At 49.9% G+C, this 15,449-nt stretch overlaps 1 protein-coding gene across 2 annotated transcripts in view; it reads right to left on the bottom strand.

Moving 5' to 3' along the window:
* CD6 (CD6 molecule) overlaps nucleotides 1-15,449 on the bottom strand; it is a 47,098-nt gene that overhangs the window by 16,480 nt on the left and 15,169 nt on the right. For both annotated transcript variants that reach the window (XR_014267813.1, XM_082476102.1), the window contains exons 2-3: nucleotides 1,757-1,825; nucleotides 495-845 (exon numbers count right to left, since the gene is read on the bottom strand). Coding sequence is in view for 1 of the 2 variants with exons in the window: in XM_082476102.1 (XP_082332228.1) it covers nucleotides 495-845; nucleotides 1,757-1,825 (420 nt within the window). In the remaining variant the exon portion in view is untranslated. The remainder of the gene's footprint in view (nucleotides 1-494; nucleotides 846-1,756; nucleotides 1,826-15,449) is intronic.

Genomic DNA, 15,449 nt, shown 5'->3' with positions numbered 1-15,449 from the left:
TGGACCTGGGGTGGGGCGGAGGTGGGGAACTGGTCAAGACTGTGGACCCAGGGGCGGTGCTGGATACCTAGTGGGAGGGGCTGGGAGCCTTTTGGGAGGGGCTAGTAACCTGGTGGGCGATGCTGAGGAATCGTCTCAGGGCGGCGGGCGGGGTAGGCTGAGCGGCAGACTAGTGGGTGGGGCAAGAGACCGGGTGGGTGGGGCAAGAGACCGGGTGGGCGGGGCCTGAAGAGCAGGTCTTGGGGCTGGGGGGCGGCAGTGCTAAGAGATCCTGGGAACCTGGCATATTTCTGTACCAGGGGTAGAGGCGCTGCAGCCCTCCGGTGAGGGAACCAATTGTATTCGCGTCGGTGGTGGGTCGGGGTAGAAGTCTGGAGGGCGAGACTTGGGTCCAGTGGCCAGGGCTGGGGACAGGAGGCGGGGGCAGTGGCCGAAGAACTGGGAGGTAGGACAGGGAGGAGCCCGGCGGCGGGAGCGGGTTGGTCCGCTCGTACCTGCACAGGTGACCTGGACCGGCCTCTCGTCGCTGCTGCACGCGTGCTCCACCACCTTGCAGAGCTGCCATTCGGGGCCGCTGCACTGGACGGTGGGCGCCAGGGCCCACGTGGTATTCGGGGCCCAGCTGGCGTTTCCCGCGGCTGCACCAGGCTGCAGCGCCGGGGTCGGCAGGGCGGGCTGTTCCAGCGGCTCCGCCCGGCCGCAGCCCAGCGAGCGGCACACGGCCTCGGAGGCGCGGAGGTCCCAGAGTGCCCCGCATGCGGGCTCCCAGGACTGCCCGAACCAGACCTCCACCGTCCCGTTGCAGCGGCTGCTACCGTTCATCAGGCGGACCTGGAGTCGCTCCCCTGGAAGGGCCAGACCCTAGCTGAGCCTCGGCTGATTCGGATTCTGCTGACCTCAGGGATGGAGGTAGAGGCAGACAGCTGCCAAGGGTCCCACCACTGATCTGCTGACCTTGGACCATACCCTACCCGCTCTGAGCCTCAGCCTTCCAGTCTGCAAAATGGGGCTGGGCTGCCTCATCCCCTGACCCTTTGGTCCTCCTTAGAGACAGGAGAAGGTAGGGCCGAAGGTGACTGGAGGTTAGCCCTGGGGTGTCCAGTCCCCACAAACTCTTCTTTCTTGCCTCTGTCTCCAGAGTCACCCTTGTGTGAAAGGAGGGCAGGGTTCTGGGTCGAGAGGCCCTCTCCCCCGCTACTGTGGGTGCCATGCTTCCCCTCCCAGGCCCCTCCGCTATTCTGAGGGCACTACCATGGAGGCTGCCATTGTGACACCGGAACCTTGGAGGATGGACGTGCGGTTGGTGACGGGGTTGAAGATGGGCGGCCTCAGTGCACGGTGGTTCCCCCTTCCCCAGAGCCCCTCCTTGGGGAATCACCTCCTGTTTTTGCCCAGGGTTGCACACAACTTTGCACAGAGTAGGTCCTTAAATACCTGTTGAGTTCATTGAGGACCCATCTGATGGAACCCCACCACTCAGCTTGTTCTCAACAAATCCCCTTCAAATGCCCGCTGAATACCTTGCCCACAGGTGCCTGACCTTTGATCAGTGGCCTCCCAAAGATGGCGGCGCTAAGGTCTCAAAGAGAATCTAGTGGCGGAGCCTCAGGCATTGCGTCAGGAAGGAGAAGTGTTGTCTGAAGTCAGGGAGCCTCCCTGGTACCATAAAAACCCACTTCCCTTTCCCATCACCCCAACAGACCACCTACTTGGTCTCAGAAATCTGACTGTGAGCCCCGCAAGATTGTTTCCTCACCTGGCTCCGAGAGCTGGCTCTCTTCACTGGTGGTGTTGGGCTGGCCAGATGGGGCTGGACTTGGGTGACCTGAAATTAACCAGCAACAGCCGTGGTGGGTGAGTGAGCTCAGGCCTGGAGGGCACACAGGTGCCTTGAAGGGTAGGGGGCACATTCTGGAGCCTTCTGTGGCTACACGGGACCTCTGGTAGGACAGGGTCCTCGACCTTGGGTGCACTTACCTCCTTTCGAGGTAGGGAAATTCTCAAGCTTTGGAGTTGCAGCATCCTGCACTTCATCTACTAATCGTGCACGCATCCTCAGAAATCAGAGGAGAACAGAGAGGAACAACTGTGGCTTTGGGGCCAGACCCACTTACTGGCTGAGTGACCGTGGAGGGGTTACTAACTGCTCTCGGCCACAGTCCCAATTTGTTGGCATAACACTTGCAAAAGTTTAGTGAGTCTAAAAGGAGGTAATACCTGTAAAATACTTCACATACAGAAGAAGCTCAAAAATGGGAGTTATTATCAGTAAAAACCTTTTCGGTTTGGAAAATTTGTCTGAGAAATTCATACCAGACTTTAGGGTAATTGGAGCATCCTGAGCTGGGAACCATTGGACTATGACGTACTTTCAGACACTAAGAAACTAACATTGGCTGAGGACCGATTATATGCCAGGTCTTTGCGTATGTTATTCCATTTTCCTTCAACAACAAGGTGAGGTAGGTATTAGCATCCACTTTTTAGAAATTAGGAAAGGGAGGCCCAGAGAATAGAAAGCAATTGACTGTGCCAGATTGTGTCCATTTGTCCCTCCAGAGACTCTGTCCACTTTGCCCTGGGAGGCTGACTTGTTTCGACTAAATCAGCATCTTCCAGGGCACTTGGGCTTCTGTTGGGCTCAGCCAATGGGGAGCCCCAGCAGAGAGAGGAGGGAAGGAAGAGCGTGAAGTCGTGGTGTTTATCCTCCTGGTTCCCTCCCGGTGGGATCCCTTGGGCAGGTTGTGTCCCTCATCTGAAAGTCACTGGTCCTCTCCACGGGGTCACTTCTCCTTGACTTTCTCCTTCCGGGTCTCAATGACCACTCTGTGGTCTTGTCTCCTCAGGCTCAGGGTGATGACAGCTCAGCTGCTCCGAGCTCCTGGTTACTGCATTAGCCTTTCTAAATAGTCCTTTTCTAAATAAGACCCCTTCAAACTCCTATTTTGAGCGTGCCACCTGTTTCCTGTTGGGACCCTGGCTGATACATGGCCTGAAGCCACCCAGCTAGCAAGTGACAGAGCCAGGATTTGAACTGTCTCCGAGGAATTGGATCCATGCCGGGCAGGGGTATTTCGGTTGGCAGAAACATAAAAGGAGGGTTATGGCTGGGACCGTAGTGCTCATAAAGGAGCTCCTCTACACTTCTGGGTTCTCCTGCCCTTAGGTTGGGGCCATTGACGTCTAGGCAGAAGGACGTGTACCCACTGCTGGACCAAGGTAGGTAAGAGGCAGTGAGCCTCTTCCATCTCTTCCTGCTCTGTTGTGGCCAAATTAGAGGCCCTGGGTTCCCGATGCAAAGACAAGGTGGAGGGGGACGTTGACCTTGACCCACCTTGAACTTTGTGCAGGAAGTGAGCCTTTCTAGTGTTAAGCCATGAAGATTTTGAGATGTACTTATTATCACAGCCTAGCCTGACCTGGCCTGACTGCTGCAGGGGCTGAAGATTCAGGCATGACTGCTATACATTCTCAGCCTCACCTGAGAATATTCCATGGACTCACACCTAGATGAACGTACACACACACACACACACACACACACACACACACACACACACACACCCCTGCAGACACAGCTCTCCTATAAGCACCCAACTGGGCTACTCCCTCACTCAGACAGAAGTAATCAAGCCTTTAATCGCCTGTCCTCACTGACTCCCCGGTTGGCTGCCCAGCCGGACCCCTGAGTGGGAAATGACTCAGAATTCAGAGCACAAACTCTGCAGCTAATGTCATAGTCAGAGCGAGGATTCAAATGCTCCCAAGTTAGGATTTCAGAACCCCGGTTCCCACAGCAATGGTCCCAGTGCTCCTGTGCAGTTGTTATTATTTCTCCCTGTGCTGGGGTGGGGAGGGGGCTGGAGGGACTGGGGTGCTGGCTGCGGTGCGTGTGTGTGTGATTGTGGGGTGTGTGTGTGTGTATGTGGTTGTGACAGTGTGTGTACCATTATGTGTATGTCTCTGCGTGTATATGTGAGTGTGTACGTTGTTGTGACTGCCTATGTGTCTGGGGGGGGGGGTCTCTGCGTGCCTCTGTATACCTGTCTCTGGTTTGAGAAACTATTTCTCATGCATAAAGGCACACATGTTTTCTGCCAGATCAGAAAACCCTGGAGGGCAGAGCCAAAGGCCGGGTCAGCCCCATACCCCAGAGCGCCCAACACAGTGTTTGCTGATTGACTGAATGAATGAAAGAGTGAGCAGGGGCCGCCAGCTCCAAGGGCGGCCATCGCCGTGGCAGTTTACTGATACCAGATATACTCAAGGGTTTGTTTTCTGTGTCAGAGGCATTTTCCTGTCCCCTATCCCAACAAGGGAGACTGGCTTTTGTGTTTTGACTTCTGTGCGCAGGAACAGAAGTTACCTCTCAGCCTCCTTCCATCCAGGCCTCGGTTCACAGAGAACCCAGCGCGGGATTGGCACTTCCCAGACCTTGTTACTGCCTTTTCCTGGCCCTGTGCTTCACACCTTTCTATAAATTTAATTCTCGTTTTTGCTGCAACAAATTTATTTGAAAAGGAGCCTTTACCCTATCCTGTGAATTTGCTTTACGACGCAAAGATGCCCGAATGTAAGAGTATACATTGCAGTTTTTTGAACAGCAAACAATTGGAAAGAGTGAATGCCCATCTGTTGGGAAAGTTGCAGAATAAATATGGTCTATTTACAGCATGGCATCTTATGCAACCTTCATAAAGAATGAAATAGGTTTATACCAGTTGGCGGGAGTTCCATGCTCTGTTGAGTAAGGAAGCAAGATACAAAGAAGAAAATACAATATGATACAACTTTTGTAAAACAATGGCCAAAAAACCACTCTTACGAACTGGTATGATTATGTGAACATGGAGGAAAGTATGGAAGAACACAGACCAAGTTATGAAAATGGGTAAATTAGAAAGGTGGGTGGAAATTCCCTGGCGGTCCAGTGGTTAGGACTTTGCGCTTTCAATGCCAAGGGGGCGGGTTCAATCCCTGGTCGGGGAACAAATATCCTGCAAGCCAAAAAAAGGCAACCCCCCATAAAAAAGGAGGGCTTCAAGGGAAGGACAGAGCAGGGCCAGCTCCGTGGCCGTGTGACCTGCACTTAAGTGTCCTGGACTTGGTTTAAGCCCTGGTTCGAGCCCTGGTCTGGGAAGATCCCACGTGCCGTGGAGCAACTGGGCCCATGAGCCAGTACTGAGCCTGCGCGTCTGGAGCCTGTGTCCCGCAACAAGAGAGGCCGCGACAGTGAGAGGCCCACTCACCGCAATGAAGAGTGGCCCCTGCTTGCCGCAACTAGAGAAAGCCCTCGCACAGAAACGAAGACCCAACACAGCCAAAAATAAATAAATAAATTAATTAATTAATAAATAATAAAAATAAAGGAATTCCTTTAAAAAAAAACGATTAGGTACAGAGGTAGATATGCAGAAAAACTGGAAAAGATAACAAGATAAATGGGCTTTTTGTATTGCTTGCCTACAATACAAGGGAATTGTAAAAATAAGTACACTAGAAATAAAGCCAAGTTAGAAATATTGAAAGACATGTCATCATCAAATAGAGACTCTTTGAGGAGATCAGATGATCTCTGAGGAGGACAGAGCATTGAAAATAAAATAATTAAATACCTTTTTTACCTCTTTGTTCAGTGTTATTTAATGCTCAGTTCATTTACCACTTGGAATTCTCCTGTGTGCCCAGAAAACCATCTTGGGTTGAGCCTCACATTCTGGAAAGTTATGGAGCAAGAGGGACAAGGGAGGGAGGGGCGGGTTTCTGACTGGGAGGAGAAAGAAGTTGGGAGAGCTACCCAGCCCCCCCAAGGAAGGTGGCAGCTTTTTTAGGCTGGTCCCAAGCAGAGTCGAGCAGGACGCTGGCTAGGGCATCAAGAGGAAGATGCCAGGCGAAGATGAAGTGAAGGAGACAGAGCATGGGGAAAATGAAAGCACTGCAGAGCCACCTTGCCCGGAGCCTGAGAAAATGGGCCACTCGTCCCCTTCCTGGGTCACCCAGGCCCATGGGATTTCCCCGTACCTTTTGGAAGGTGAGAGACACAGGGAGGGAGGAGGCACAGACACTGAAGGAAAGGGGGGTGTTCTCCCAGCCAAGACCCCAGCTGGCCGGCCCAGTGTCAGAGCAAGGCTGGCAGGGAGAGTTTCAGGTCCCTGTAGGAGCTGTGGGATGCCGGCCTGGCCACACACCCATATGGGGGTGAGATAGACATCAGCTGCCACTGAGGGCACCCTCGGCCCTGGCTCCACCAGGTGTGTCGAGGAACACGTGGGCGCATAGTAGATGCTCACCCAGTGGACGGTGGATGCAGAGATGCTGTATAGAGGGGGAGGCACGGTGGAGCAGGGCTACAGAACTGTGGGGGGAGGAACCCACCAAAAGAACCAGTGTGGGAAGCGTGGCAGGCAGCGTCGGCCAGAAGCTCATCTTTCTCTCCTTAATATCAGTGCAAAGTGTTTGTGAGCACGTGTGTCAACAGCCTTAAAAACAAAAAAGAACAAACCAGCCCCTTTTGATCCGGTAATTCCGCTTCTGGGAACCTATCCTAAAGAAACGATCCAGAATACCACACTACACAGCGGTTAGTGTCCACGCATCGGAATTGGAAAGTTCTCGATTCTTTTTGCTAGCGGAACCCCTTTCTAACTGTGTGACTCAGGCAAATCATTGACCTCTCTGAGCCTCGGTGGCCCTCCTGTAAAACGGGAGCAGCAAGCACCCACGTTGAGGGCTTGCCGTGAGGATTAAGAGAGATGGTGCAGCCGGGGCGCCCTAAGCGGCTGCCTTGTTAGACAAAAAGCCTGCAGCCACGTGGCTTCTAATAGTTAAAAAACAAAAACAAAACTGGAGACAAGGAGACAACTGAATTGTCTAAAAGGGATCGAAGGATTGGTTAGGAAAACACAGCATGTTAAAAATTTTGCAAAAAAAAAATTTACCACGAGTTTTTAAGGATGTGAGGGGAAGACCGTGTTGCAAGGTTTAGTGATGGAAGCAGGATACACAGTTCTCTCTCCCCAGGGCTCCCGCCCCAGCCTTGGCTTTAAGCTTCTGAAGGTCTTCCAGGACCCAGAGGGACCCAAGTTCAATGCCTCGTTCTAGCTTCTCATGGTACCCTGGGCTTTTCCTCTGTGACCCCCAGCCACAGGTGATTACGTATTTTTTTTATGAGCAGTTTTGTGGCTGTCAGTCCCACTGAATTCTAAGCGTCCCATGTGTACCCCAAGGCCCACAGACTCCCAGTGCAGTGGTCTCCCAAGTTGGCCCAGCTGCTGCTCCAGGGCACTGCTGGGGTGGGGGTGGGGTGTGCCCCCCTCCAGGATTGGGACCAGGCCCCAGGGACTGCAGTGCCCACAAATCTTGGGAGTGGCATGGGACTGTTGGCCAGGAGACCACCACGAATCGTGTTCACGCAGACCAGCCTTTCATGTCCTGAGCAAGGATGACGAAAGCTAGTTGAACCCAGGAGGACCTGCCTCCCAGGCTCTAGCTTGGGGCCCAGATATTCAAAGAGGGCAGCTGTCCAGAAACATCCACTGGCCTCTAGTCCTGAGATTCACTGGGTGGGCACTGGACTGCCATTCCCAGTTTGCAGATGGACATTTGGGAGACAACCAGATGGGTAACTAGTGTTCTATTTCCATCCCACACCGATGGGAGCCATTACCCATCTCAGGCATCTTGAGTCCAAAATGTAGAGAGATAAGGGAAGGACTTTGTGATTCTTCCCATTGCTCTGATGGGGAAAGGGGAGGCCCCAAGACATGCCAAGTACCCACCACAACCTCCTGGCACAGCTCAGTGATACAGCTGACATGTATTCAGTACTTTCACATACCAGGCCTTTTAAAAATACTTTAGATGAATTAACCAGTTTAATTCTCACAGCAAGTCCACAAAGTGGGGAAACCAAGGTGCAAAAAAGTTTAGTAGTAATTTGCTCAAGATGACACAGCAAGAAAATGACAACGCTAGGATCCAAACCCAGGCTGCATGGTTCAAGAACCCACACTCTTAACCACTCTACTCCACTGGGTTGGAATCCAACATCCTGGTTTCTGGTTCAGTGACTGACCATGCCAAACGCGAGGGGCAGGGAGCTCTGACAACCCGGGTGGTCTTCCAAACTCCTTCCAGCTCTACCACACTCAGCCAGCCCTGAACTTAGATAGCCCACCTCCAAGGGTGATGCAACTCAGCACTCAGTCAAGCCCCAGGGACCAATTCCCAAAAGGGCCCTGACTCTAAAGATGTGCAGCCGTGAGGAAGCCGTCCTTCCCTAGGTCAGGAGCCCCTGAGATGGCATTCTGCCCACCATCCCCACAACAAGGACAAGATGAGGTCTGGCAGCCCAGCCAGGAGCTGCTCCACCCCTTCCCCACCAACTCTCCCACACAGGCTGGCTCCGGCACTCCCTGAGCCCCCTTGTTTCAGTTCTGAGGCCAGAGGAGAAACGGGTTACTTGGAGGAGTCAAGGACTAATAGCCCCAGGGAGTTTAGGGGGAGGAGCCCCGAGTGGGAGGGTGCTGGGACTACAGTGAATGTTTTTCTTTGAAAGACTCTCTTGAGGTTGTTGATGGAGAGCAATTTTTTTTTAAGTATAATACTAGTTTTATTTACTAATAGCTAGTGATCTTTAGTGGAACAGTAAACCTCTGAAATGCTTTTTTTTTTAATTTTTATTTTATATTGGAATATAGTTGATTAACAACGTTGTGTTAGTTTCAGGTGTACAGCCAAGTGATTTGGTTATACATGTACGTATATCTATTCCGTTTCAAATTCTTTTCCTGTTTAGTTTATTACAGAGTACTGAGCTGAGTTCCCTGTGCTATACAGTAGGTCCTTGTTGGTTATCTATTTTAAATATAGCAGTGTGTACAAGCAGTCCCAAACTCGATGGAGAGCAATTATTAAAACAACTGGAAAGAAAAGACAAACAGTCTATAATTCCATTAAAATTGGAAAGAACATAGCACTGGCTCTCACAAATAGCTTATGACTTGATTCAGAGGGAATAGCTGTGTCCTGCCTTTGAAGGGACTTGGAGAGGTTAGGTTGAGTTTATTTTGTCGCAGAGACTGAGGCTGTCCTGGGGGCTTTGTTGGACAGTGTGGTCCTCGCTTCCAGAGGTGACTGGCATCGATGGCTATGTGACTAGACCAGGCTGTACCCACTGGGGACTTTCGAAACCCAGGAAGGTTGGGCTGACTTCTCCCCCCTGGGAATCCAAGAGAAAGTCAGCAACTTGGTGTCTTAGGCTTATTTAACTTATTTTACAGGATTTTTGTTTGTTTGTTTTCATTCTCTCTCATCATACCTAGGAAGGGCTTAGGGACACAAGGAAAACTCAATGCACAGGCTATGGACTGAATGTGTATGTCTTCCTAAAAATTCATATTTATATGAATAAATTCATATTCGAAGCCCTAATCCCCACTGTGATGGCGTTAGGAAGTGGGGGCTTTGAGAGATAATTTGGGATAGACGAGGTTATGAGGGTGGAGCCCTCATGATGGAAAAAAAAAAAAAAGCAAGAGACATAAGATCTCTCTATCGTGTGAGGATAGAGCAAGAAGGCGGCTGTCTGCAGACCAGGAAGAGGACCCTTACCAGACACAGAAGCTGTTGGCACCTTGATCTTGGACTTCTTAGCCTCCAGAAACGTGAGAAACAAATGTTCGTTGTTTAAGCCACAAACATTTAAACCACCTAGTCTATGGTATTTTGCTATAGCAGACCAAGCTAAAGCAGCACGTGATTGACAGAGAAAAGTGATGACAAAGGCTTCAAGAGTCCCAGCCCCAAAGGTCCTCAGTCACGCAGGTCAGAGAAATCCAGACTTTTTAGCTTGTATTTCTCACCATATTATATAACAGAAGATGCTCACCTGCATGACCTCCGCCCTATGTGCCAGATTGAATTCCCCTCCTTCCCATCACCAAACCCAGGGGAGGTAAAAGACAACAGTTCATAATCTGCAGTGAGAGGAAACTCAAAGATCAAATCAAGGTACACCACCGGCTTTGGGGTATGATCTGTTTCTGGAACTCCCCGTCTTACTCTCCTGCTCAGGAAAGTGAGGGCGTGTGAGCGATGTTTTCCTGAAAGCTGAGAAAAGAGTCTATTGCTGTTCTGCATTCAATTCCATTAACACTTGCTGAACTTGTACCACGTGCTGGGGCCTGGAGCAGGTATTAGGGAAGTAAGCGTACATGGGATGACCCCGGGAGTAGGAGGGTCCACAGCCTTCCCAGCACCAATGCATCAGCTTCACACGTGCCACTCTTGGGAAATTTTTTTTTATTTTCAAGTTTTTTTTATTGTCTTCTCAGTTACTAATAAAAGAACAGACATTTAATCAAAGAAGACATACACCTGGCAAATGAGCACAAAAATGTTCAACATCATGAATCATTAGGGAAATGCAATCAAACCATAGTGAGATACATCTCCACACTTTTAAAACAGGTAAGGGCTTCCCTGGTGGCGCAGTGGTTGAGAATCCGCCTGCCAATGCAGGGGACACGGGTTCGAGCCCTGGTCTGGGAAGATCCCACATGCCGCGGAGCAACTGGGCCCGTGAGCCACAACTACTGAGCCTGCGCGTCTGGAGCTTGTGCTCTGCAACAAGAGAGGCCGCGATAGTGAGAGGCCCGCACACCGCGATGAAGAGCGGCCCCCGCTTGCCACAACTAGAGAAAGCCCTCGCACAGAAACGAAGACCCAACACAGCCATAAAAAAATAAATAAATGAATAAAATTAAAAAAAAAAAAAACAGGTAATACTCAAAGTACTGATCATACCAACCAAGTACCGGTGAGGAATACAGGGGGACTGGACTGCTCCCATACTGTTGATGGGAATACAAATGGGTACAGTCATTCATTTAGAACAAGAAACCGTATGTTCGTATAAAGAATTTTAGGTACATGTTCATAGTAAACTTATCTGTGATAGCCAAACTGGAAACAAACAGGAAATTCTTTTTTCATGATTTAGAACGGAGACTTTGGGGACAGACAGAATAGTGATCCGAACCCATCTCTGTCGATCACTAGCTGTGTGACCTTGGGAAAGTCACTGAGCCCTGCTAGACTTCAGTTTTAACCCGGCACTGGGCATAATACATAAGCCACATTGGATCGCTTTGAGGGGGTGCATGGATAACAGATGTAACATGCTTAGGACGTGGTACATGGCCGCTGCCATTATGTCCCCCCACCCCGCTTTCTCCTGTTCAGTCCCGAATGGACATGGGAGGGCAGCTGGCCATTGACTATGTATCTATTCATTCATCCCAGGCATAACGATGGCTCTGAGGGTGCCTCAGTTTTCTCTGTAAAGGGACAATTCCAGTTCCCCCAAAGCTTCCTTCTTTCCTCTTGCCTCCCCGTCTTTCTTAGGAAGCTTAGCAGAGCTGCCTCACACTCACAACTCGCTATTCCCTTCCTTGGCTCTACAAACATGGCATCCAGCGTTCCTAGAGATGAGATGTGGACTGCAGTTGCCATGGTAACAGGAGTTCCTCTCAAAGCAAAGGCTCCTGTGGATCTGGCCCCAAGGCTTGCTCAGGTTCCCATGCCAGACTCTACCTTCTTTGCAGCTACCAGATGGTAAGACGGGATACCACCAAGCATAGAGTTTCATGATTGAGTTGCTCCAAGTGAGCCCAGCAGGCCAGAGACACTGGCCTTTTACAAGCCCCATCTTCTTGATCCCCCCGTAAGGATTCAGACCATTGCGTGCAGGAGGTGGACGTCCAGGTTCCTCTTCTAGAATTCCGATTCAGTAGGTCTTGGATGGGGCCCTAGCATCTGGATTGCGTAGAACCGTCTACCAGGTCTTGGGTAGCAGAAAGAGCATGGGATTGGAACTGAACAAGCTTGGGTTTGAAAACTAGCTTCTTCCTTACTATGGAAACCTTGGGCAAATCTCTTCATATGCCCAACTTGCCTCCCTCACCTCACAGGTATAAAAACCTCACAGGACTGAAACAAGATCACACAAAAATCCAATACCTGGCCCCAGTAAGCAGCGAAGAAGATCCTGCAGAATCAACAAGCACAAATGTATATATGTGATAGATGTGTGTGCATATGAGGAATAGGCAGTAAAAGATTATAAACAAGATACACAGGATGATCATATTCTTGTAAATACAATGCATAGAAAAATGGCCAAAGAGACCTCATAAAGTTGAGGATGATGATATCTTGACTCCAGAACACTACTTTTCTATATATAGCTTAGAAAAATATTTGCTGGCAAGTTCACATGCAGACATATACAGGGATTGTCACTGCAGCAGTGTATGTAATCAGAGAAAATTGGAAGTAATCTAACAGTTCATCACCAGGAAATAATTAATGATACTATGTTATATTTATAGACTGAATTACTTTGTTAAAAGAATGAACTAGATCTATATCTATCCACTTGGATAGATCTTTGAAACATATATTGAGCAAGAAAAGTAAGCTGCAGAACAATACATCCAATATGATACCATTTATAGAAAATATGGCACATGTACTATCTGTTGGGTATTGATACATTTTTATGTAATAAAAGTATAAAAACATGGCAAAGAAGGGTACACACACCACACTTTGGAGCGTGAGTGCTCTGGGAGGGAGGGATAAGGAAATATTTCAGCAGCCTCTGTATGGTTTTCTTCCTTATTAAAATAGATCTGAGCAAATATGCAAAAATGTAAACATTTCTTAAATCTGGGTGGTGGGGATGCCTAGGAGTTGTTGAAACACTCTCTGTACTTCTGTGTGTTTTTCAATATTTCTCTCTAACAAAACGTCTGGAAGATTCTATAACAGGGTGATAACAACAGTTACCGTTACAGGTAAATTTCTTTCTTTGTTTTCCTGTAGTTGCTAAATTCTGTACTATTTACATTATATATAATTTTAGTGTTGAAAATGAAAACAACAGTGTTTTAAAATGACAACATATGTGAAAAAGCCTTTGTAAATTGCTTGAATCATATCAATGCCCTCTGCCAATGAGTCTTCTGTGCTTACATGGGTTTTTAATAGTTTTAAATTCTTTCATCTCCATCATGATGCTCAGAGGAAGGTATTATTATCCCCACTTTACAAATGGGGAAATTTAGGGCCCAAGAGGTGTGGAGGAACTTTCCAGAACAACAAGGCTCACAAGAGGCAAAACAGGGGAACTTCCCTGGTGGTTCAGTGGTAGAGAATCCGTCTTGCAATGCAGGGGACGCGGGTTCGATCCCTGGTCGGAGAACTAAGATCCCATACGCCACGGGGCAACGAAGCTTGTGCGTCACAACTAGAGACCCCGAGTGCCACAACTACAGAGCCCACGTGCTCTGGAGCCCACTCGCCACAACTAGAGAGAAGCCCTTGCGCCACAACTAGAGAGAAGCCCACGTGCCGCAACGAAAGATCCCACGTGCCGCAACGAAGACCGGAGGCAGCCAATAAATAAAGGCAAAGCAGGATTTGAACCCAGACAAAGGGTTTCCTGGGCTGCCTTGATTACACCTGTTCAGGAAGTTACTGCAAGAGAGGTGACCTTTGGGCCAGGGCTTGGGGTCAAGGAACATTTCATTGGGGCAGAGGGAGCAGATCCATATTTATTGAACAGAGAGCTTTATAGACGTCATTCAGAAGCATCACGATGATCCTGTGAGGAAGTGCTATTATGAAACCCATTTAACCGACCAAGAGGCTCAGAGAAATTGTTACTACTCCAAGGTCACAGAGCTTGGTGGTGAAAGAGCCAGAATTAAAATCCAAGCATGTTCCCCAGATACACTCTTTCCACTGTGTCAGGCAGCTTCCACAAGTGAGAGAAGGCAGAGGGGCATTTTGGGTAGGGGGTACAGCACATGCAAAGGCCCGGAGGCAGGACAGGGCCTGCTGTGTTAAACTAGAAACTCAAGTATGTGAAATTCAAGAATAAAATCCCCCAGAGTTTGGCCTCTGTGCGAAGGGCAGGGCTGGGTTTCTGGGTTTCAGTGGAAGCTGAAATTCTGCTGGGCCACGCAGGATTTTCCAGGGGGCCCGTCCCCACCCACCGGCTCTCAGGAGTGACTCTGGTTCGAAGTCTCCGAGAGCTGCTGGAGCAGCAGTTTCTGGGTGAATGAAGCTTGAGTGTGGGCAAGGGGTGAAAATCCCCCCAGCTCTCAGGGGTGATACTGACAACTTCCTGAGGTGGCCGAAAGCCCCCTTAAGAGAAGGGCCCCCTTAAGGTCAGGCATCTAGCAGCTGTTGGAAGTCATCATCATTCCTCCTAGGAAGGAAACACAGCCCTTCCCAAGCAGGTGGGACTTCAGGCTGGGACCAGAATGTCTCCTAGTGTGTAGGGACCAACCCTGGCTCAGCAGCTGTGCCCATTAGCTCCAAGGGGCCCCTCCCCTCTCACCACCCACCTCCTCTCTCTAAACAAATCCAGGCCCAAATCCAGGTTCAAAGGGGAAGCTGGGGAGGCACAGGGGATGTTCAGCCTGAATCTCCACGGCCGCCTTGTGTCATTAGCAGCTGAAGGCCGGCAGCAGCCGACGGCCACAAGGCCAACCAGGCCCATGAGTTCAAGTTCAGGAAATAAATTTGGGTTCCCTGGGAGGAGGTAGCAGGTGTGTGTCCCTGCTTTACATACAGCATGCCCTCTCCTATGACTCTCCATTGGGCCCACTGAAGTCTCAGTTTTCCAGGTAAGAAACTTGAGCGACTTGCCCAAGGCCACAGTTACTAAGATGTGGAACCAGAATTCAACTTCCGGTCTCTCTAAATTCAAGCCCACTTCTTAGCTCTCTGGCGATATGGTCACCCCACACTCCCCTCCATAAGTCACGTCTAGGACACTTCTTAAGTGGCTCAAAATCTTTCATGTTTCTGCCTATCTTAGCCCTTAGTCAGGGAGGTGCCATTCCTTCCTTCCTTCCTTCATTCATTTGTTCCTCATTCTTGGCCAGGCTCTGTGCCAGGCCCCAAGCCATGGTAGAGGACGAAGATATACTCAGAGATGATTATGATCAGGTAGAAGTGCTATCCCAGGGGTCAGAATAAAGTGCTCTGGAAAGGGTAGAGGTGAGAGGGAATCATTCTGACAATTGGGAGGGGCTTTAGAGGATGAGTAGGAGTTCTCAAGGATGAGAACATGATGGAGGGCAGGAAATAGCCAAGCCTTTGCCAAACAACCTGGGAGATCTAACTTGTACCTTTCCAGGGGGCGAGCGGGCTCAGAGGAGAGATCATGTGGGGCAGTGACCTACCACTCTCCATGCCACCCTTTCTCCCCGCCAGTGGCCTGACACCACAGGGCTTCCCTATCCTTCCTTGCAAAGGTGCTCGAGCTCTGACTTAAATGCTGGGAAGACATCGTTGCTTTCTCAGTCCCTGAACCCCAGCAACGGATAAGATCTCTAGTCAGCATCTCCCCCTCCGGTGTCTAAAGAGGCCTT

The sequence above is a fragment of the Balaenoptera physalus genome (assembly GCF_965194825.1).
Source record: "Balaenoptera physalus genome assembly, chromosome: 10".
NCBI classification, from domain to species: Eukaryota; Metazoa; Chordata; class Mammalia; order Artiodactyla; family Balaenopteridae; genus Balaenoptera; species Balaenoptera physalus.
This window is presented reverse-complemented; position numbering and strand designations above follow the sequence as displayed.